Source organism: Sapajus apella, unplaced genomic scaffold, assembly GCF_009761245.1.
Source record: "Sapajus apella isolate SASKATOON/1434 unplaced genomic scaffold, GSC_monkey_1.0 scaffold74, whole genome shotgun sequence".
In the NCBI taxonomy this organism is placed as follows: Eukaryota; Metazoa; Chordata; class Mammalia; order Primates; family Cebidae; genus Sapajus; species Sapajus apella.
In genome coordinates this window covers 2,076,565-2,098,608 of record NW_022437014.1, presented here as the reverse complement: position 1 = coordinate 2,098,608, position 22,044 = coordinate 2,076,565, and the positions used below count along the sequence as shown (strand labels likewise).

The window sequence follows — 22,044 nt, the reverse complement described above, 5'->3', positions numbered from 1 at the left end:
CCATCCAGCCTGGGCAATAAGAGTGACACTCCTCTTAAAAAAAAAAAAAAAAAGGCGGGGGAAAAAAAACTTAGGTGATACTCATGTTTTAGGGGTTAGTACAAACTGCTTTAGTAGAGGATCTAGAACAATATCTTCTAAAGAGCATTAAAACAAATCATGATAGAGACGTGGACTTGGGTCTGTGTGCACTGGTTGGCAATTGGCATGGTTCCTTTTGGATTTCCTGGTAAATGTGCCCTCAGCTATCATGCCTGTAAAGGGTCTTCTCCAAACCCAGACCCACCATTGGGAAAGTCAGCAACGAGCTGGTGCTCAAAATACTGAACCAACTCCCATCAAACTCCGTAAGAATGAAAGACAGAGAGGTATACTTCACCACTACTCAGTCTTAGGCTGAGGGTGGTTATTCGCTTATTTATTTTTTTGAAAGATATGGAACGCTTCACAAATTTGCCTGTCATCCTTATACAGGGGTCATGCTAATCTTCTCTGTATCACTGCAACTTTAGTATATGTGCTGCCAAGGCAAGCACTTAGCTGAATGTTTTATAAGCAACATTTAAATGCTCAGATTGTAGAGAATTTGGGAAACTAGGATGATGTAAGAAATAAAATCATCTATCTCTATAATCGTAACATCCAAAGAATAGGCTATTAATAGTTTTATGTGTTTTTTAAATACACAGATAAACATTCTTAATTTTAAAGCGGATTTTATATAATTTTTACTGTTCACCTTAACTATCTTAAACGTTATTAAATATTGTTTGAAAATCTAAAATTTAATGGTTATATGCCATTGTATGAATATGTGACAATTTAACCACTTGTTCCTTTTTTTTTTTTTTTTTTTTTTGACAGAGTCTCACTTTGTCACCCAGGATGGAGTGCAGGGGCATGATCTCAGCTCACTGCAACCTCCACCTCCCGGGTTCAAGTGATTCTCTTGCCCCAGTCTCCCATGTAGCTGGGATTACAGGCCCGTGCCACCATGCCCAGCTAATTTTTTGGGTATTTTTAGTAGAGATGGGGTTTCATCATGTTGGCCAGGCTGGTCTCCAACTCCTGATCTCAGGTGATCCACCCGCCTCGGCATCCCAAAGTGCTGGGATCATAGGTATGAGCCACTGTGCCTGGCCTTAGCATTCATTCTTTAATTTTTTTAAAATAACAGTTCAATAAACATTTTCATATATAAATCTTCGTAAACAGTCATCCTTTTTACTTAAATTTTATCTCTATTTAAAATTTACAGTGATAAAAATTAAATGCAGAAATATATAAATGCAAAATGTAGGTCAGCTTCCCTAATATTCCCCTTCCCAGAGGCACTGTGGCACACAGTTTTTAGACTATTTCCTTTCCACAAACGTATATACATAGAGCTATCTACAGACCTAAAATGTGCATATAATTGTAAATGTTATATTTAATTTAAATTAAAAGGTAAAGCAAATGGGCAAAAAGGGGCAAAGTTTGGTATCTGAACTCTAAGCATGTTTAGAGCAACCAGCCTGAGGAGTGAGTGTTGGTCAGAGAGTGATTCTCTGCAGTCACAGGCAGAGAATGCTCCTGACAGAAGATCTGGAGGCCAGGGTTCTGCTGGGTTAGCAAATGGAATTCTGAAACAAAAGATGCCTCCTGCTCCTGTGGACTAAGTGCCAGGCTGGTGGTGAGTGTGTATCGGTCTGGTTCCTCTCTGATTTCCAGTGCCTGGCACCTTGAAGAAGAGGCTCAATGAGCATCAGGGGCTGTGGATTTGCCAGAGCAGGGACAGGCCACCCCAGTTGGGAACTTCATTCAATCAAAGCTGGAAGGAACCATCAATAGTGTTGGTTGCTGAGGCATATTTCTCTAGAAAACAGACTGATTCATGATGTGTGACAACAGCAGTTAGATGTGACTGATGTCTATAAACAAACCCATACTGCTGCCATTTTTAAAGATAGTTATCTTACATGTGACAGAAATATATATTGTACATTATATAACTATAATAGGATTATAGTGAATGCATGTTTTCTAGAAGAATTTATACAAATATGGAATTTAAGAGTATCTTTTTAGGTCAACCCATTTTGACACTTTTCCTCCCAGACTCCTCTATGGGTGTAACACAGTGGGGGAAAAAAAATAAAAAATAAAAGAAAAGAAACCTGGAGGCCTACTTCTGTTTCTAGGCATGTAGAATTTGCCCTATTTGAACTACAGCTAGTGCTCGACTTAACGACCACGATTGGGACCAGCAGACCGGTCGTAACACAATTTGGTCGTAAGTTGAGTAGGCTGTATGCACAGTTGAAATGGTGCACGCGGAGATGGTAGTGCTGCCAGAAGCTGGTCCGCACTGTCATACACCCAGCTGGGCAACGTTTGCGCTGCCAGACGCGGAGCAGTTGTGGCTAGCGATTGTGGTCGTAAAGTTGAATGGTCGTAAGTTACATAAGGTCGTAAGTCGATCAATACCTGTATAGGACAGCTGATCTATAAAAAGGAGGCCAGACTGAAGGGGTCTACATGCCTTCCAGATACATTGTATGATTCTCAACATAGCCTAACATAGAGAGAACCCTATTGTACAACTACCTTTTGTCCAAAGTGTGGAGAAGAAAATGCTAATTCCCAATCCTGGGTTTTTCTCCTCTTCCCTTTTTTCCACAGAAGGCACAGGGTTCTGCAGCTTATGATATTGACCTGGAGAGGCTCTTAATGCAGCCCAGTCTCTGATCTAGAGTACCCAGCCCACCCCTTCTATTTTCTGAGGCAGGTGTTTTTCAGTCCTGGATAATCTGCTACCAAGAAAGAAGAACTTCTGTAAGAGCTCACCAGAGTGTCCGTTCAGCTTCCGCGACAAGAGCATGTCCTCCGTGATGTAGATGCACATGTCTGGGCTGACTTCCAGAGACTCTTCATTCATCTGCTCCAGGTCCCGGGGGTCATCAACCAACATCTCTATTTCTGACACAGAAGAGGGAAAAGACAGTTAATGACATAAGGGGAAATGGCCACCATAATATACAACCATATTTTGTGGGTGGCTAGGTAATTATTCATATTTGAAAATAAATTTGCTAATGAGACTCCAAAAGGAAACTCCAGGGACAATTCTCAACAGCTGCTACTTGTTCTTTCTTATAGGATTGCTGCATTATCTACATGTTTTGTAATACTATAATTTGCCAATTATTCTGTATTTTTTAAAAAGAAAAACTATACTACCTTGCTGCAATGACAAAGGACAAACCAAAATTGATGGGCCGTTTGCCTGATGCCCAAGCAAGGCTCAATGACACAGGCACATGAGAAGTTCACAAAGCCCCCCATGTCCCATGGTTGCCTACTCTCAAGGGCACTGAGTGACTTGAGATCCACACAAATTTCTACAGAAACCAAACAGATGGTCTGCACTTTAACAGAGTCTGTCTTTTCCCTCAAGCCTGAGTGCTATAGCACTTATTTGAGACAGAAAAATAATATAAAAGAGGAACATAAATATTAACTTTGGCTGAGATAAGCCACAGGATTCATCTTACCTCCTTAACACTGGGTAAGTTCCTATCAGCCAGGTGCTGTATTTATCTTCTCTATAGTTCTGGATACATGGGAAGCACTTAAGAAAAACATTACTAAGTAACTCAATGGCATGGACTCCAATCTTTATTTTGTGGGGAGGGGTCGAGAAGTTCAAGATGTTTTTGTTACTGTCACTGCACTCCACTGTGTTGTCCTAACCACTGTTTTATTTACTCTGGGAATTAGAAATACAGACACAAGGGCTGCTGGACTTATCTCCAATCTACTTCATAGAAACAGCTAAGACTTTGAGTCCACAACCATCTAATCTTGTGGCCACAAAGGATCAAAACTAGAGGGATGCTTGTTCACAGCCAAACACAAGCAACTCAACCAAGTCATTGGGGAAGACAACAAGGCACCTCTTCTGCTCTATTACTATGACGTAAAGTTCTCTCCAGACACCAGTGCTATAGAGCCAATACTTGAAAAAACTGGGAGAGACTAAAAAGACAGCCAGTGAGGGGACAGTACTGTTACCATCGTCCTGCGAGTCCTCTTCTAGTCGGTCTTTGCCACCGCTCTCCACCCCTGAGGTGTGGGAGCTGCCATGGCTGGTCATGGAGCTGCAGGTTTTCAGCTTGCGGTGAATGGCACTGCTGGAGTAGCTGTCTTCTGGCCCCGTGTCCCGGGGCTTGGTGTCTGCCTCAATGCCTGAGGTGTGGGAACTGCTGTGGCTGGCGGTGGAATGACGAGACAGGCGCTTGTGCTTCATGCTGCCTGCGCTGCTCCCACTGGCCCGCGACCGCTTTTCTAGCTGGTCCATGTCGAGGTCCAGGTTGTCACTGATGTAAGATTCCCGATACTGCTTCTTCTCTGTGTGGTGGGGAACACAGTTCATCATGACATCAACCAAGACAGAAGGAACAGCTGGTGAGCTTAAGTGACTCATCAGGCCAAGAACAAGGATAACTTCTAATTCAGGATCTAGTGATTGGAAAGTAGTGATAATTGAGATAGGAACTTGACTTCAGAAGACTGAAAAATGAATAAAAACCAGTGCAACAGATTTGAGGGGGATATTTAAACTACCCAGTTTTGTTTTTTTTTTTAAAGCCCTAAGCCATATAAGAGTGGTATTTAAAGTGCAGTCACAGACCACTTCTTGTCTGCAAATTTACTGGTCCATAGTGAAATAAGTTCAATGAGTGATAATGAACATTTAGAAACTTTTAGAGCTATGTGACATTGCCATGACGGCCACCAATGTGATTTTGTATTTTGTAAAAGTATCCACAGCATATTAAATATTTTAAAAATCTGGTCCTTTTATGCAGATAATTTCAGAAGCATTGCTCTAGAAGACTACTCAATATAATCATGCTAATTGCCATTCATTTTATTTGTTCAGTCTGTTCCATTGTTAGCTTAGCTCTATCTGCTGAATATAATTTGAAATAAAACTATTCTTCTGAGAATTTCCTGTGAAGATTCTAAAATTCAGATTTTCATTAATATAAGATTGATTTTCTCCACGCAGGCTGAATTAGTGAGGCTTCACCTTCTATTTAGGAAATCCCAGTAATCACTCCTGGTTTGATGATTTCCAACTCTGATTGGTAAAGCTGTTCTTTAATTCAGTCAAAAACACAACACTGCAAAGTCCCTTTTATTACATACTAAACTAACCATTCCAGTAAGGCACAAAGTTACAACCCAGCTGCCGGTTACCACTCAACTGATGCAAAAATATTATTTTTGTCTTTCAGGTCAGAAATGTAAAACAAGGAAGAAGTTTAGATTCCTTGGCTTTTTAATACTGTTGAGAAATAATACAATAAAACAATATTAAAAATGGAGAGTGCATTTGGAGAATGTTAAGTTGATCTAATTTTAGAAACTGCTAATCAGTAGACTAATTGGGTTCTCAGGGGCCTGTGAATGGATTTTAATTGTCTTGTTTCTTGGTTAAATGAAAATACTTGCACGCCTGATGTCTGAATCCAGCTCGGAAATATAATCAAAGCAGGCTCCCTACAGAGAAAATGAGCAGCAGGAGAAGGAAAAGATGCCCCTTCTAGGATGCAAAATGCACAAATGCTTGGAGAAGGCTATGTGTACATTTCTAGGTTCCAGCCCATTCACATCTTTCTAAGGAACTGGCTGAAACTCAAAGGTGAGTATGTGTTGCCACACAGGAAGTAGGATGAAACCAGACACCAGAGCTCCATGCATACATCATCAAAACAAAAATGCATCCATGTACAACTCATCATTTAGAGAGCAGACTAGGTTCTAATAATCCCTATCTTCTGAATCAGCAGGCATGAGATGAAGGCGGAGAGCTAAAACAGTTTGCAAAAATTACCATAGTTTGTATTCACTGTGGTTTCACAATAATAGCCATGTGGCCCTTGGATGAGTAGTAAATGAAGAGAAAAAAGTAAAAGTCTGTAAGTTGTTGGAGTGCCATTGCTCTAACATAATTAGGAATTGTGGGTCTAATCATTTTAAAGCTTTTCTGCATCTTTACACACAGCCTTTTTACTCCCAACTTTCTGATAGGTTCAGAGGTCTTTATAGTTCCTCTATACTCACTAGAGTATGGTCACAGAAGACAAGTACTTGCCAGCCTGTTTTCTACCTATTCCTGTGAACATGTTAGCATGGTCTGGGTGTTCCACATGGCTGGCTCCTGTTCCTAGTGCTGTATCAGACCCTTTCCAGATATTTAAGAAGCTTCACACCACTCGGTTACAAACTGAGAGAAATTTAAATAATTCTGAAATTTATTGTAAGAAATGTAAAATGCAACCTCTCATCCCCTTAATAATCACTAGGGTCAACACTGCAGATCATCAATATGCCTGTGCTCTTTCTACTCCCTCTGTTGTAAAAGCCCAGACACAATGAGGTTTTTCAGACACTATTTCAGAAAATAATGCCATAAATGTGACCACTTATCCTAAGAATAAGCTCCAGCTGTTGAATAAAGTTAAGCTTGAAAATGTTTTCTAATGACACAAGGCATGTTTTTCTTTCTCTTTTAAACCCTATAGAAAAATTCTTGTGATCATTTTCTACTAAAATGCTAAAATAGTGTTTCAGACAAGGTGATTCTAAATAAAATTAAATTAAGAAAAACACAGACTGTCTTTATGCTATTTTTTGGTAAACTAATGCCCAAAAAAGGGCTTTTCATGTTAAAATGATAGAGCTTTTAAATGTGGGTGAGAAATCATTGGATTCAGGCCAAAGCTGGCCCAGAGAAACTTAGTTTCAGGCCTTTTCCAGACATGGAAAACCTCTAAAGTAGAAGAAACTACATATGTTTTTCTTTGGAAGAAAAAAAAAAAGACTTCCTCCAAAATCTACCTCCCCTCATCCAAATAAAAGATCTAGTCTACATCTCTTTCATTCCTTCATCCCCCAACTGCTATGGTTTGAATGTTCCCTCCTAAACTCACGTTGAAATCTAATTGCTATCATAATAGTAAGACCTGGAAGCTTAAAGAGATGATTAGGTCACAAGGGCTCTGCCTTTGTGAATGGATTAATGCCATTACTGCAGTAGTGGGTTCATTATGAGAGGGAGTTTGGCCCCCTTTTACTCTCTCCCACCCTCTCTTTGCCCTTCTACCTTCCACCATGGGATGAAGTAACAAGAAGGCCCTTGGTAGATGCTGGCCCCTCAATCCTGGACTTTCCAGCCTCTAGAACTGTGAGGAAATAAACTTCTGTTCTTTAGAACTTACCTAGTCTGTGGTCTTTTGTTACAGCATCACGAAACAAATTAAGACACCTATACTCACTTAAGCCTCCAAATATCTGGTACTATGTTCGGCAATGAACAAGGCCCTGCCTCTCTGAGAACTCAAAATGCTTTGTAATTTTTACCTTTGAACCTATAGAGGGTCATTAATTCTTTTAGGCTCTAAAGGGATCTCTTGCGGTCATCTGAACAAAAATGTACTAAAATGCATCAGGCAGAAAGCTGACAGAACAAATGAATTTCTCAAGGTACCATGTCAGACATTTAGGACTGAAGCTGACTTGGCAAATTATGAACTCTGCACCTAATTAAGATGCCAGTCCTCACAGGTTCTCCTGCTTCTTCATCCTCCTCCTGTCCTCATCTGAATTCCTTTTAATATTCATGTCAGCATAGGAGAGATATATTTGTTGCACTGATGAGTCATCGTGGGGAAGAACTGGCAGTCTAGCATCAGCGGAAGCCAATACACCTGACAGTTATACCAATTCTCTCTGAAGACAAATGCAGTTTGTGGCAGATAGTGAGGAATGATTCATGTTCTAATTGCTACTAAATTACAAGAGAATTGCCAAACCGGATCTCATTTGGGTTGAAAGAGAATTTTTGAGAGAAATCAATCAGAAGCACAAACTTCTACAAGGTCTTTTGTTTAAGAAGGGATGGGTATTTGCCTTGTTTCTAAAAGAAAAATGAGGTCTGAGGTGTCAAAACTTATCTCAGATATAAACCTAAGATATGAATCTTCATCCTGGTGTTCATACAAATACCCCAAATCCAATCTAATCATATTGTTGTTAGTTATTACTACAACATGAATTTGCAAAACAAATTTTTGCAAAACAAACCTTTGAAAGCATAAACAAAATCCCAAAGCATGAAAAAAAAAAATACGTAATGTAGCAGTTTTGGAGATTAGGGTTGGGGCGTATGAAATGGAGGAAATCCAGGGTGCCACAACTCAAGATAAAAGGCTATTAGATTAATGCTGTTAGTTGAAGCCTCATGTTACAGACCCTAACACTGCCTCCTTTCCTACCCTGACTTGCTCCCCCTTCCAGGTCCAGTACTCTGGGGCCCCAAAGACTGGTCTATGTCATCTGCATTTCAGCAAAGCCCCCATAGGACTAGCTGACTTCCCTCTCCTTTGTTTGCCATTCTTGCAAGATCAGACTTGGGGGGCCTCCCAGCTGTTAATCAGAGGCTGGAGACACATCTGTGACCCACCTTTATTGTGACTCTAACCCTAAGAAATAATCACATTGGAAGGAATTCCAGACCACTTGTGGATAATAGCACCAAGGTGTGTCAGTGTATATACAAAGCTCTAAAAGCAGATAAAATCTGAGTTGCAGATAAACCCTTGCCCTGTGCCTTAATGGAGTGGCTTTTTGCAAGGATTTTCAAGTCAGGCACGGGAAAACCTTAAAGGTTGAGACAGCTAAATGGGGTCACCTCAAGATATTTTGAATAGGTGCTACGGTAGGTGGAGCTGAAGCCTAACCCTTTGCCTTCTGGAACATAATGAGATGTAAATAGAAATGCTGCTCTCAATCTGGAAAGTCGCAGTCCCAAAATCTAATTCTGTAGGAGCTGAAGACCCCCACCCAGAGTAAGAGGCATGGGTGCAAAGGTACCATTTGCTTCCACACCCTAAACCCTGCGATACCTTCGTTTTCCTCCAGCTTCCGGATATGGCGCAGGACAGGCTGCAGATTCATGTAGAGGCGGTGGCTGTTGCTCAGAAGTTGCAGGAGGTGTCTGGAGCGCATGGGGCACCCCGTGTAGTATATGAGCTTCCGGGCTGAAGGCAAGCCATCTGGCAAAATCTCAAATTTCTTGCCCTTTGGAAGGAAACCATGAATCAAATTCAGGAAGAAAAAAATCTCTGATTGGCTTGCCAAAGTCCCCTTTGTTTTCTATTTAGTAAGGAAAATTATAGACTCTGAAATACATAAAGTTTCATTTAAAATTCCTTGTGGGATAAATTATCGTTTTCCCTTTCAAAAATGTCACAGGACAAAAATTTAGGAAAGCATCTAGCCATAAGGGTCTGTCGGTAAACACTGGCTATCCAAAACAGCTGAGGAGTATCTTTGGTTTCTCTGGCTGGGCAGGATATTCGTATAACGGAGAAGACAAGGTCCATCATAAAAGAACCATCAAATGTAATCCCAACACCCTAACTCAGCAATGAAACAACCAATTCTAAAAGAGACTAATGCAGTCAAATATTTATTGAACACTTACTATGTACCAAACACCTTACTAGGCACTTAAAAAAAAAAAAAAAAAAAAAAGGTAGTGAATAAGACAGACAGGATATCTATTTCGGGTTTAGAAGAAATGGGAAACTTCCCTAGCTGGACACAGAGAGAGCTGGTAGTTGGAGGGATGATATGGGAAAGAACAAGAACGGCTATCAGTAGAGATATAAGGAATCTCATTCTCTAAGTGTGAGATCATTAAGATAAAGTCCTCAGTTAAGAGCAAGGCTTTGACAAAGTTTCTTACAGTTATGGGATATTACGAATTCTCTTAACTTTCCTAATCATGAATAGGGCAACTGAAATACAAAAAGGAGTATTTCAGATATAATGATTCTCAGTCAGAGGGTGGAGGTAAAGCAAGGATGGAGGCATATTCTAACCACAAACCTTGAAGTCTGCACAGAGCAGTATGGGCTTGTGTAGCCCAGATAGGGATAAGGTTGTAGCATTTTGTTTTTTTAAATCTCTGAGCTTTCCCTCATTTTAAAGGAACTACCAGTGGATCCCAATACTGAAACAGTAACAACTGACGTTTATTGAGCACTGAGCAGGTATCCACTCATTTAATCCTCACGGCAAGTCTAGGGAGATAATTATCCATATTTTAGAATGAAACCAAGAAACAGAGTTTATGTAACTTGCACAAGGTCATGTAGCTAGGCAGGGCTGGGCTGGCTGCAAGAAGTAGCATCTGAGAAACTTGTCAAAATAGATTCCTCATCTCTACTCCAGACTCATTGAGCCAAAAATCTCCTGGAGGAGGATGATGAGGCCCCAAAATACGTATCTTAAAAAAAACTCCTTGGATAAGGGCAATACACAAATAGATTTAGTAAGCACCAAGTCCAGGACCCTAAAAAAACCTCAATTTCATAAAGGTACTTTATTATTACTTAATTTGGGACATGAAAGGGGCAAGTGGGTCATAGTTTGCCCATTTTCAAACAGCTCAGATCCTTTCACAAACAGCTTGAAACAAAAAAAGAGCCAGTTAGGATGAAACAGGTCAGGCCCAATGTAATGTATGAGTAAACTGAAATCAGATTGAATTGTGCCCAAGTAATTAAAATAATGTGAAGTCAGAAACACATCTTTTGACTTACAAGGCAGCAAAGAGTCAATGCCCACATTCTATCTGCAATATAGCCCTTTATTGGTATAGGCCTTCTTCCTCACAGGAGAGAAGCCCATGTCTACAAATCCTTATCTTCCTTTCTTCATATATTTTTTCCAACAATTTCTGAGCAAAGCAGAACTGTGAATTTTTTTTTTTTTTTTGAGACCGAGTTTCACTCTTGTTGCCTAGGCTGGAGTGCAATGGCACAGTCTCGGCCCACTGCAGCCTCTGCCCCCCAGGTTCAAGCAATTCTCCTGCCTCAACCTCCTATAGCTAGGATTACAGGCACCCACAACTATGTTCAACTAATTATTTTACTTTTAGTAGAGACAGGTTTCACCACGTTGGCCAGGCTGGTCTTGACCTCCTGACCTCAGGTGATCCACCCACCTCGGCCTCCCAAAGTGCTGGGATTACAGGCGTGAACCACTGTGCCCAGCCAGAACTATGAATTTTTATGATGAAATGTACACATTATTAACTATAATTATTTGAACCCTGCAAAAAAATGGATATAGCTGGTAAAATAGAGAAATCATTGGGAAAAATCAAGAAGCTGCTCTAACAAAAGAAAGCATATCACTCTCAATATTGTAAGAGTATTTTTCCTGTTAAGAGTTGTAGACCTCTCTTTAAAATAATGAGTTTTAAATAGTCAAATATTAATAGAAACCTCTTTTTATGTAATTCTTTATTCTTTGCTCAAAAGAGGTAACTTTCAAAAGAACTGGCTAACCTCTACACTAAATGGCTTCTGCAATTAGAATAACTTAGGGTCATGTGCTAGGGACCAAACATAAATTAAAATTACTAACTTCTTTTGTTCTAAGATTCTTTATTGTAAGATTCTTTGATTTTAAGATCACTACTGACATGCATGGCAATGAATATATAGCACATGCATTAGAATACAAGAAAGCAAATTACCTCCAGTGTCAACTTCTTAAAAACAACAGCTTTTGTACCTGAGACAATATTGTTTAAAAACAAAAACAAAAAATAAAAATCCACAAAACGAAGCAATTATTGAGACTTTTCTTTTAAGCCAGTTATTTTAAACTCACCACAAACACCAACTTTCCAACATTTGTCCAGGGGAAATCATAAAGTAATTGTTTCTCTTCATCTAAATTCTGTGAAAATAACAATGCATATGGAGTTAATGGGGAAAATGACAGATACTGTAAAATGGCTCTAACTTCTTTCCCTGAAAACTAAAGTACAGTAATTAAAATCTGAAAAACTCTCCCACATCTCTTTGGAGAAATACAGAAAGTAATTAAAAGATTAGTGATAACAATCCTGTGGCTTTTGGTTCCTGTGTAACTGAATTAACTAGCCCTTTCAGGGCAATCTTTTCCCTTCTGGCCTATCCCTAAATTTAAATAAAAAGTCAAAAAGACTCAGGTGTTCAAGAGATGCGATAAGGCACTCAGATTTTCCTAACTGGATATTTGGCCTACATCAAACCTAAGAATTCTTCTACTTTTCTGTGTCTTGCAGAAAGAGGTATTCTGTCTCCCGTTCTGATGGCTGCAGGATAATGCTGTCCCACCTGCTAAAGGGTGACAGTTACTACTTATTTAAGGGATAAGTTTTATCAGAAAAGCATAACGGAAATTAACACGTCTGGTCAGGCACAATATTAAAATGTTATTTTTCTTTTCACTTATAAATGCTCCAGAGGATAAAAGAATATTTGAAATCAATGACGCACAGAGAGAAATATTTGGATATTAACGATCTGTCAGTGATCTATTAGTGATGAACCTGGGCTAATCTTTGGCTTATTTTTTTTCTGTTATAAAGGACTTATTACTGTGAACAACCAGGCTGAGTCACTTCATCCACCTTACATCATCCACATTTGTGCTAGATAAATAGGAAATTATGACCAGCCAATGGCCAAAAATGGACTACTGAACCTATGGCAGGACCACGGAGGCATGCTGTAAACGTAAGACTTGCCGATAGCATCTGACACTTATTTCTCATTTACCAACCTGAAAAATCTGTATTCCTCGCATGGTCAATCCGAGAGTCAGTGATGCTTCAATTTCCCTTTTATCCTGTAGGAATAGGATTTTATAAAAAAATTAAATGTTTTTATATATTTTTTTTCTGTGATGGACAATTTAGCACCAAAGAAACATTTCAGGATAGAAATTCAAGACTGAAAAGTTTTTGACTTAAAATAACTTTGCTCAGGCCTTTCCAAATACCTAGTTTCCAACAAGAATTAAGAGAACCATGGGCACATATTAAGTCAATAATGGTATATTCTACTTTTTAAATTCCTGAGATTTCAAAGTTTTAGTGTTTTCACTATATTACATACACTTCTGTATCTGACAATATTCTAAATACTTTCTATTGAAAACTCCAATAAACAAGATTATTTTCACATCATTTGATTTTTTTAACCTTCCATCTGAAGATTACTCTTTTCTCAGATGTTAGAATCTTAAATCTAATGTAATAGTTATATTCTGAGATGCATAAGACTTTATATGTTTAAAACTGGGCAAATCTTCCATCTCTGAAGCCAAAATTAGGGGCAAGTGATTAAATATTCAAGGCTCTCTCATGAGGATAGATACTAAAAGTTGTAAAAGCTTTGTATTCAGTTAGTTTGGAAATGCTTATTTTTAATAAGTTCGATTGTCACTTGTCAATATGATAAACAGTCTACCAGCCAAACCATAAATTGTAGAAAATAAACTACAACAAGTATAAGGGAAAAAGAAGTCCACAATTAAAAATATACTTTAAAATTCAGCCGCATCTTTTAAGTGTTTATCTGTAATAAGTATATAGTGTATAAAGTTCAAAATAGAAGCGAAACGAAATTACTAAGTAAATATTTTCATTATGAGATTTCCCAATAAACACAATGAATATGTACAGATCTTTAGGCTTAGTGCCAGCATTCCCATGAACATGGAATGAAATATTTTTAGAAAATGTGTCCTCACCTGGCATTGTAAGACACAGCCTATTTAGACTATTTAGGCTGTTTCTTTCCAACTAGTATACTTTACATGAAGAAGGACACATACAGTATAAGCTTTAGGAGGAGAAACTAATCCATCATTATATGAGTTTTGGTCAATTCTGCTTTCAAGGCTGTACCTACTGCTTTCTGAAATAAAGTTATGCTCATAAAAATGCTGGTTTTCAAGTATAAGGTATATATTGGTGGGAAAGGGGCACAAAACAGTTTTTTTTTTTTTTTCCAGAATGTTCCCTGTTGTCTACCTTATTTCCAGTTTATGAGCAGCCCCTAAATGGAGCAGATTTAATGGCTGCCACTGAATTTCTCCAAAGAATAAAAACTGCACATCAGCCAATAATGCCTTTTCCCCCACTTCTTTCTGTTACATTTTTATCAAAAATCTTGTTTTTAGCAGATAAGAGTCATTTTTTATGCAATTTATAGGCGCCATACTTTAAGTAAACTTGAAAATTAAGTTTTACACAGAAGATAAATTGGGGATCTCTACTTCAATAAAAGATTCTTATGTCTTAATAGGATTCTTTAAAATACCAAGTTTCCCAAGCAAATAAGGCAAAGAGCAATTAATGGTTATTGAGCACTCACTAATGTGCCAGGTATTCCATCTCATTATTTCAGATTCATTATCTCACTGAAGCCTCCCAACCTTGTGAAGCATATTGTATCATCCCACTTAACAGACAGCTCAGGATTATAGTTGCCTAGGATCCCAGCTATAGCAAATAGTGACATAGGGTTTCTAATTGACATCTTATTGCAAGGCCACACTCTTACTCTTTCCAACATATCATTCATACTTATAAAACATTTTAAAATATAAACAAATTATCAAAACTGTCATTTATTTTCATCTTCTCATATAAACTGAGGTATCACAAATGACATTTCTTAGGCTAAAAAAAAAAAAATCACAACTTATTCCTTTAGGATTTTAGCCAAAGAGATCTTATGGAACTCAATTGTGCCTTTCAAGGATGATGGGGCATTAATAATGCATCTCTTGGGCATAGAAGAGAGACAGAAAAACCATCGGTTGGTCTGAACCAGCTAAGAAGATTACTGAGCAATACATCCAAACTAAAGCCCAATTTCCAATGGTCTAGCTATGCTAATCCTACCACAAAGGGCATAGCAGAGATAAAAAGCATATTACTAACAATGGTAATGGTTAACAGCAGCAAACTTAACATCATGCTTAACATGTGCTGGGCACTGTTTTAAGCAGTTTTCATCCAACAATTTCTTTAGCATTCAGCAATCCTAAAAGGAAGGTATGTTGCTGTCACCTTTAACTATGGGGAAACTGAAGTACAGAGAGGTTAAGTAAGTAACGCGCCTGAGGTCACAAAGTAAGAGGCCAAGCTGAGATTCAGCCTCAAGCAGTTAGGCCCCACTGACTGTGCTCTTAACCACTTTATCCATTTTAGCCACTTCATCCATTTGGTTTGAGAATATACCTTTGAATACTTAAGTGGGTATTCAGGAGTTCTTACCAACAAAGTGGCACTTATGGAATAAGGGAAAGGGGTCAGGAGGAGGGGAAGAGAAGACAAGATGATAAAGAGTACTGTGAGTGATTCCCTGCAGAGCATGGCCCAGTTGTTATTTGAGTGTGTGACCTCCACCCTGGGATGGAACAATGAGGCTAGAGATACACGGGACACAAAGGAAAGTAACTTCTGAGAGTGAGGAACCTGTGGAATACAGTGCCTTAAGCACACAGGCTGTGTTATCAAGAAGGCCTCAACTAAATCCTGGCTTTGCCAATTAGTTTTGTGATCTTAGGTGAATTATTTAATCTCTTTAATCCTCAGTTTCCAGGTCTGTAAAACAAAGATTAAAGTACCTTTCCTATAGAGTTATGAGGATTTTAAAAAATACATATAAAGTGTGCCCAGTAAACACAGGACTCCATAAACACTGCCTGCTGTTGTAATGCTCTTGTAGTTAAGGGACACAATGCAGGTATAGCTTTACTTTGAGGAATACTAAAAATTATTTATCAGGAAGTTGTAAATGCCATTCCCCAAAGCAGAAAAGCAGATTTGGGGAGAGAAATAACAACGTCATAATCACCGAAAAAGTCAGATTAATATTTTATAGCCATTTGTCATCTCACTATTAGAACTATTAAAAAAATACTCCAATCCTGCTTCCAGGCCAGAGGAAAAGCACCATGGCCTCCAAGATTGATCTGCAACAACAAAAAGCAGTTCAAGTAAACTCTTTTCAAAGTGTGTGAAAAGTGAAATAATCATTTTTAATGGAAATGAAATCCTAAGGTTTTCCTTCTCAATCCTATTGAGAAGAGGTTTTTTCTCAGAAGCTGAAGACTTAGCCGCCGTTTCGTACCTTATACAATCTGTAGTAATGAACAGCGACGTCATCCAGTCGGACAGCCTCTTTGATATATTTAAGATGAGCTTCGGAAGCTGTCAGTGCAAACTGATCCTTGTGCATGTTTGGAATGTGCTTCAGGATGTAGTCCTTCCCCCTCTTGGAAACAACCTGTTGGGATACAAGGGGTGTGCAATGCAACATTTGTTGGAGAGATGTAAGTACTACCCCCAACCCCCAAAATAATGAAAGAATGAGAATCTAAAATAGGCCATGAAAACTGGTTGCTTTCTATTAGAAAATTCCCACTTTCATTCTGTTTTCACCATCTGTTATGTTACTAGGCTGAATCAGCTAAGTCTAGAAGCTACAGAGTCAATTTAGTTGTACTACCTAATACCTAAGAAGAAAAATCACAATAGGAAAAATAAGTTATCTTTGCTTTAAAGTCACCAAGAAAAAAAAAAAAACCATACAAACTTTCATAATGTTGTACACATAATTGTTTATCCTTGCAAGTGTATACTTGGTACCATGAAATACATCTACAGTACACACATCTTCAGGTTCTGGATCCTACCTAACTCCTAAGAAAATTACAGCCACAGAGTGGCAGGCTCTAAATGTTAATCCAAAGAAGGCAGGGGACTGGGAGAAATTCTCTAAAACATTTTTGGTTCCTGCATAAGAGGCTGATATGAACACTGTGGGAATACTCATGAGAAAACTGTTTCATTCAAACATTCATTGTGATTCACTGTAACTTAGATTTTCATCAGACAGTAGTCTGGGCTTTCAGATGTCAAATATATAGTATCCAGCAGCTGTAGGCTAAGAGGAAGGTGTTGATTAAAGTCTTAGCTGATTCCGTAAGGACTATAAAAGATGGAAAGAATTATGCAATGTGAGCAAAAGAGTAGTGTTTAAAATAATCTAAATTTTAAAATCACAGAATTTTTGATTTAAAAATGTCTTTATATTGACATTTTGTTTCTTCCTATTTAATATTTTACAGAGAATCAAACATGATGAATTAAATAGTCAGTTGTCAAGTTCTGCTAAGAACTCAAGTTACAGATTTTTCTTTCCAGACTCCTTTTACATGGTGGTCAGTAAATCAGTACTTGTCAACCTTTTTTTTCAGGTCAAAAACACACTGAAAATAGTATTTGTAAAGGCACTAGAGTAGATAGTTTTGGTGATCCCAAGGGTAGGGGAAACTGGTATCTCAGCACACTGGTTGCCATGCATACTAACTGGATTTCAATCATCAAGATTCAATGAGCAGCTGATGACAACCAGAGAATGCAAACATGCTATAGACAGGAAGAGTCTGACAGATACTGTGATTTTTCTTCAACAAATGAAGTACTGTAAGTCACTCAAGAGAAAATTACTGAGTACCTCAATGTGAAGGGCTGAAGACATAGAAAAGGTTAAGGTTATGTCCGTCTTTCAGAACACACTGAGAAACAGTTTAATGGGAACAAGGAATAAATAAAGCATATGAAAATAAAATGTAAAACACTACAGCCAGGTTCTTGAGCACTGGGCACCTAGATGGTCTGCCCAGAAAAAGCCACACTTGAGCTAAGTCTCAGAGGACAAATAGGAGTTAGCCAGGTGAAACAGAAAGGGGCTTCACCAGCTAAAGGAACTGCAAGAAGAAAGGCCCAGAAGCATGAAACACCACAGTAGGTATGGAGACATATCCATGGCTGAATGTTGCCAGAGCCTAAAGGTCAAGGTGCAAGACAACCAGAAAGAAAGCTGGAATGGCTGACAGGGACTACAATCTGGCGAGTTTCTAGGTTATGTGTGGGAGCCTGAGCTTCACTCCACAGGTGACACTGGAGGCTCTGAAAGTTTAAATCAGAAGCAAAATCATCTCATTTGCAAGCTGTGGAGTAAAGACTGAAGCAGGGACGAGCTTCTGCAATAGGGCTGCTGAGAACAGGAACCTAGAAACGGTAGGAGCTAAGACAGGGAGGGGATGCAATGCATGTTTAGGAAAGCTAAGGACAACAAAAATAAAAGAGAATTTTATTTCTTAAGCTGGGTGATCGGTATTCAAGCACATAAGTTACAGGGTGTTGCAGTTGATGGGACAGGACAGGGAGAAGGAATGGTGATAAGGCCAAGTTCCAGATGGCTCTCATGTACTCAGAGGTAGGAATATGTAGAATTGAGGTGGCAAGAAGATGAATTTGATTTAGGACATTTTGAGTTTGAAGTGCCTATGGGTAAACAGCTACCTTATGGATACAGGGGAGAGAAACACATTTGGGAGTTGCCTTCATGTAGGTGATCGTTCAAAGCATTAATTTGGATGAGGTCTCCCAAGATGTGAGTGGTTAAGTATCAAGTACAGCAGCAAAATTCAGTGAAAAGAGTCTGCTGGATATGTTAATCCAAAGCAATTGGTGTCAATATAAAGGAAAGGTAATGGATATTTTTTACTTTATTTTTTTACTACATTGATATAGAGCAACCTAATGGGCAGCACCATAAGTAGATTGATAGGGGAAGAAGGCAGATAGAAATGGCTTGAAGAACACCTGTGGGAAGTAAAGAAGCTGAAATAATCATATATATTACATTTTCAAGACACTTGACTGAGAAGGAAAGGCAAGAGTAGTAGCTCTTCTTTCCCTCCCCCATTTCTTTCTTGAGGATGGGTGAGTGAGAACCAAACATGTTGTGTATGTTCGTACTGAAGAAGAGTTAGTTTGGGGACGGGCTAATGATACAGAAGAGGGAGAAAATGCAGCATAGACCTGGAGGAATGAAGGGAAGAGACACAGACACGGTGGAGTGGAGAAAGGGCAGCTGAGACAGTTCACGTTGGAATTACTGAACTTATTTTCAGTTTTCTTGCTTAAAGAAGGGATTAGTTCCTCCCCTGGGAGGAAAGGACATGCAGGCAGGAGCCAGAAGTTGACATACTTGTTTTCTTAGCAAAGGAAAGCAAAGAATAATCCTACTTTTAAAAGGGTTATGTTTTTCTTCTTTCAAAAGGAGAAAATGCTGCTTCAGTAAGAGTAGGCAAGAAGGTCAAGGACATGCCAATGCCAAAAGGAGGCTGGCAAATTCCAAACTCCACCATATTACCAGGATGGATGGCAATCCTCTTCCCCATTCACCTTAAGCAGACTGAGTACATGAAGACATGATGTGCGTCATGTTCTCAAGCATTAAATTTGTATCTGAGAATCATGAAGAATTTGGCCACAGAACATCTGTGTTCCCATTTCATGAGTAGCAACACAAGAAACTAGAAATGCTGAGAGAAAACCCTCTTTCAAATTTAAAAACAGTGCTTACCCAAGATGGGAAGTAAGCCTCTGGCTCGAAGTATTTTCCGTAGTGCTGATTCCTTTTGAAGTTCCCAAGATCAGCCTGCAGGGCAAAGGCTGCCAGCAGGAAGTAGGCCTCTTCTCGGAGCACACACTGAGAATGAAGAACTTGTTTTCTCAGGTGCCAGTAATAATAGTATCTTGCTGCTCTGTCACTAGGAAAATAAAAGAAAACAGAACTCACATTCTGATGGAACAATCCAATGACATGTAAACAGAACCCAAAGCTTGCTCTCCATCTGGTGACAGGAGCCCTTCTGTTTCTGCTCCTCCCTCCCACCTCATTGAAAATGGAGCGGTTGTAGCTAATATCTAAGAGCTGCCTCACTGAGACTGCAGGGGGTCAGAACCCCAAGTCAGACTATCCAGACAACAAAAATAACATTTCCTAAGGCTTACAGCATTTGATTCGTTCAGAGAAGAAAAAGGTCTGAATCATTCGACTCTAAAATGGTAAATATGTCACTGAAGAAGTATTAGAAGCCAGACATGTGTTGTCTGTACTAATTTTGCTACAATGATGCTGCACACGTGACATAAATAAGGAAAAAATATGAGGAGCAATCCTGCTTCAGTGTTTTGCTGTTCTTTTTATTATTTTTTTAACGGAACACACTGCAAATGTTCTAAGTAGTTTTATAAGTGTTTGTATATATACTCTTCTGGAAAAAAATTTGCTTAATGAAGGTGTTCTTATACTTGTTTTAAACGTCTCTAAGAAGAATGAAATGAATGCTTTCCTTAAATGTTTTTAGGGTTTTTAAATTAAGTGAATGTTACTTTTTTGGTATTTTTTATAGGCACATGTCACGACAATTATTATACTCCCCACAAAAGGAAATACTAACAGGGCACTCATTACAATTTGTTGAGGTCAGAAATAAATAGTCACCATTAAATACATTAAGAAGTGCTGACTGGGGAAAACGTGGTAAAAGCTCCAAAAAGCATTTATTGGCAAATAGGATGTTTTTGTCATCAAAGTAAAAATGTGTGTTTATGTATTTTAATGAGCTCATTTGCCTCTACATTATTTCAGGTTCAATGTTAACCTGAGATTCACAGCTAACTTCATTAGTAGATAACAATAAACACATATGGGTTTATTTTAACTAAGACCATGTTTAAGTAGAAAGAGCTTAAAGCATTTATGTAATTTCTCCCCCTTAGAGCACTTTTCAAAGCGCTTTTTTTTTTCTGAAATGGAGTTTCACTCTTGCTGCCCAGGCTGGAGTACAATGGCGCAATCTTGGCTCACTACAATCTCCACCTTCTGGGTTTAAGCAAGACTCCTGCCTCAGCCTCCTGAGTAGCTGGGATTACAGGCATGCGCTACCACATCCAGCTAATTCTGTATTTTTAGTATAGACGGGGTTTCTCCATGTTGGTCAGGCTGGTCTGGAACTCCTGAAATCAGGTGAGCCACCCGCGCTGGCCTCCCAAAGTGCTGGAATTATAGGCGTGAGCCACCGTGCCCAGCCTCAAAGTGCTTCTTTTTATAATGTCAATGACACATGGTTTGGACTGGTTCATGCCTGGGAAAAGGGGGCAGAAGCATAGGGATGCACTAAAACTTAGCCGCAGGGGGCTAATTATTTGTTAAATATATATATTTCTTCTTTCCAGGTCATGCCACACCTAGCAGGTAAAATAAGTAAAAATTTTATGTAAACTGAGAATAACTAATGAAGTTTCTTAGCCTGTTAAAAAAATTATTATGGGTTTGCTTTTTAATTTGCATTTGGCACTGATAAAAATATCAAGAGCTAATTTTACATATAATTCACTAGTCAAATATATTTTGTTTCTTTCATATGGAGCTTCTCAAAGTTTAAAAATATATAAGCAAAACAGAGTTAATATTTCTAGTATTTTTTATTGGCCAAGAAAGTCACCTCTGAAAGTTTTCCAGCACTGAATCCTCCTATATAGACTGAGCTTCTGAAATGGTGAATTCTTAATCTCTATCCTGAGCCTAGTATTGATCATGCACACTCCTCCAGAACAAGAATCAACTACCTGCCCTTGTCAAACTGCACCTAAGATTCTGATAGGATAGCATCACCGGGCTTGATCTTGGCTTTAAAGCTACTGCCAAGAATATAAGCAAGACCCCAAACGTGAAAAGAAAACCAATCATATAAACACACATCCACTTTTATAGGAGAGTTCCTGCCCCTGACTCATTCCCACCTTACCACTGGAAAGGAACATAATCAATCCCCTCACTCTTCACAAAAGTGCTAGTTTCTTCTTGAAAAAAGTATCTTTTTGGAGACTGATTTGTCTATGAAAATGTGGAGTGTAGAAAATGTGAGCCAATGGTACTGTTAACATTTTCATCAATGGTCTAACATTCATTCACTTAACAAATATTTACTGAATGCCTATTGTATCTCTGTTGTAGGGACTGAGGATATACCAGTATACAAAAATAAAAAAAACGCTGCTCCTACAGAGTTTATATCTTAACAGTTGAAGATGAAGAATAAACACAAGTCACTTATTTGGTATGTTAGAAAAAGGGCTATGGGGGAAAAAAGGTTTTGAATCTCTCCCTGTCCTCTTACCTGATCAATCTGCCATTTTCCACATAGTACTGCACACGGAAGTGGATTATCATAGGAGGCCCAAATTGGTCGATACCCTAAAAACAAAAG

The 22,044-nt window shown here is 38.7% G+C and overlaps 1 protein-coding gene and 1 non-coding gene across 3 annotated transcripts in view; both read right to left on the bottom strand.

Annotated features, from left to right (window-relative positions):
- FRMD6 (FERM domain containing 6) overlaps positions 1–22,044 on the bottom strand; it is an 85,917-nt gene that overhangs the window by 6,676 nt on the left and 57,197 nt on the right. For both annotated transcript variants that reach the window (XM_032251057.1, XM_032251056.1), the window contains exons 5-12: positions 21,955–22,031; positions 19,353–19,539; positions 16,044–16,199; positions 12,679–12,744; positions 11,740–11,808; positions 8,958–9,132; positions 4,057–4,392; positions 2,830–2,961 (exon numbers count right to left, since the gene is read on the bottom strand). In XM_032251057.1, the coding sequence (XP_032106948.1) occupies positions 2,830–2,961; positions 4,057–4,392; positions 8,958–9,132; positions 11,740–11,808; positions 12,679–12,744; positions 16,044–16,199; positions 19,353–19,539; positions 21,955–22,031 (1,198 nt within the window). The remainder of the gene's footprint in view (positions 1–2,829; positions 2,962–4,056; positions 4,393–8,957; positions 9,133–11,739; positions 11,809–12,678; positions 12,745–16,043; positions 16,200–19,352; positions 19,540–21,954; positions 22,032–22,044) is intronic.
- Positions 430–536, bottom strand: LOC116532185. Its single transcript, XR_004260748.1, has one exon. It is a non-coding gene; the product is annotated as a U6 spliceosomal RNA (small nuclear RNA).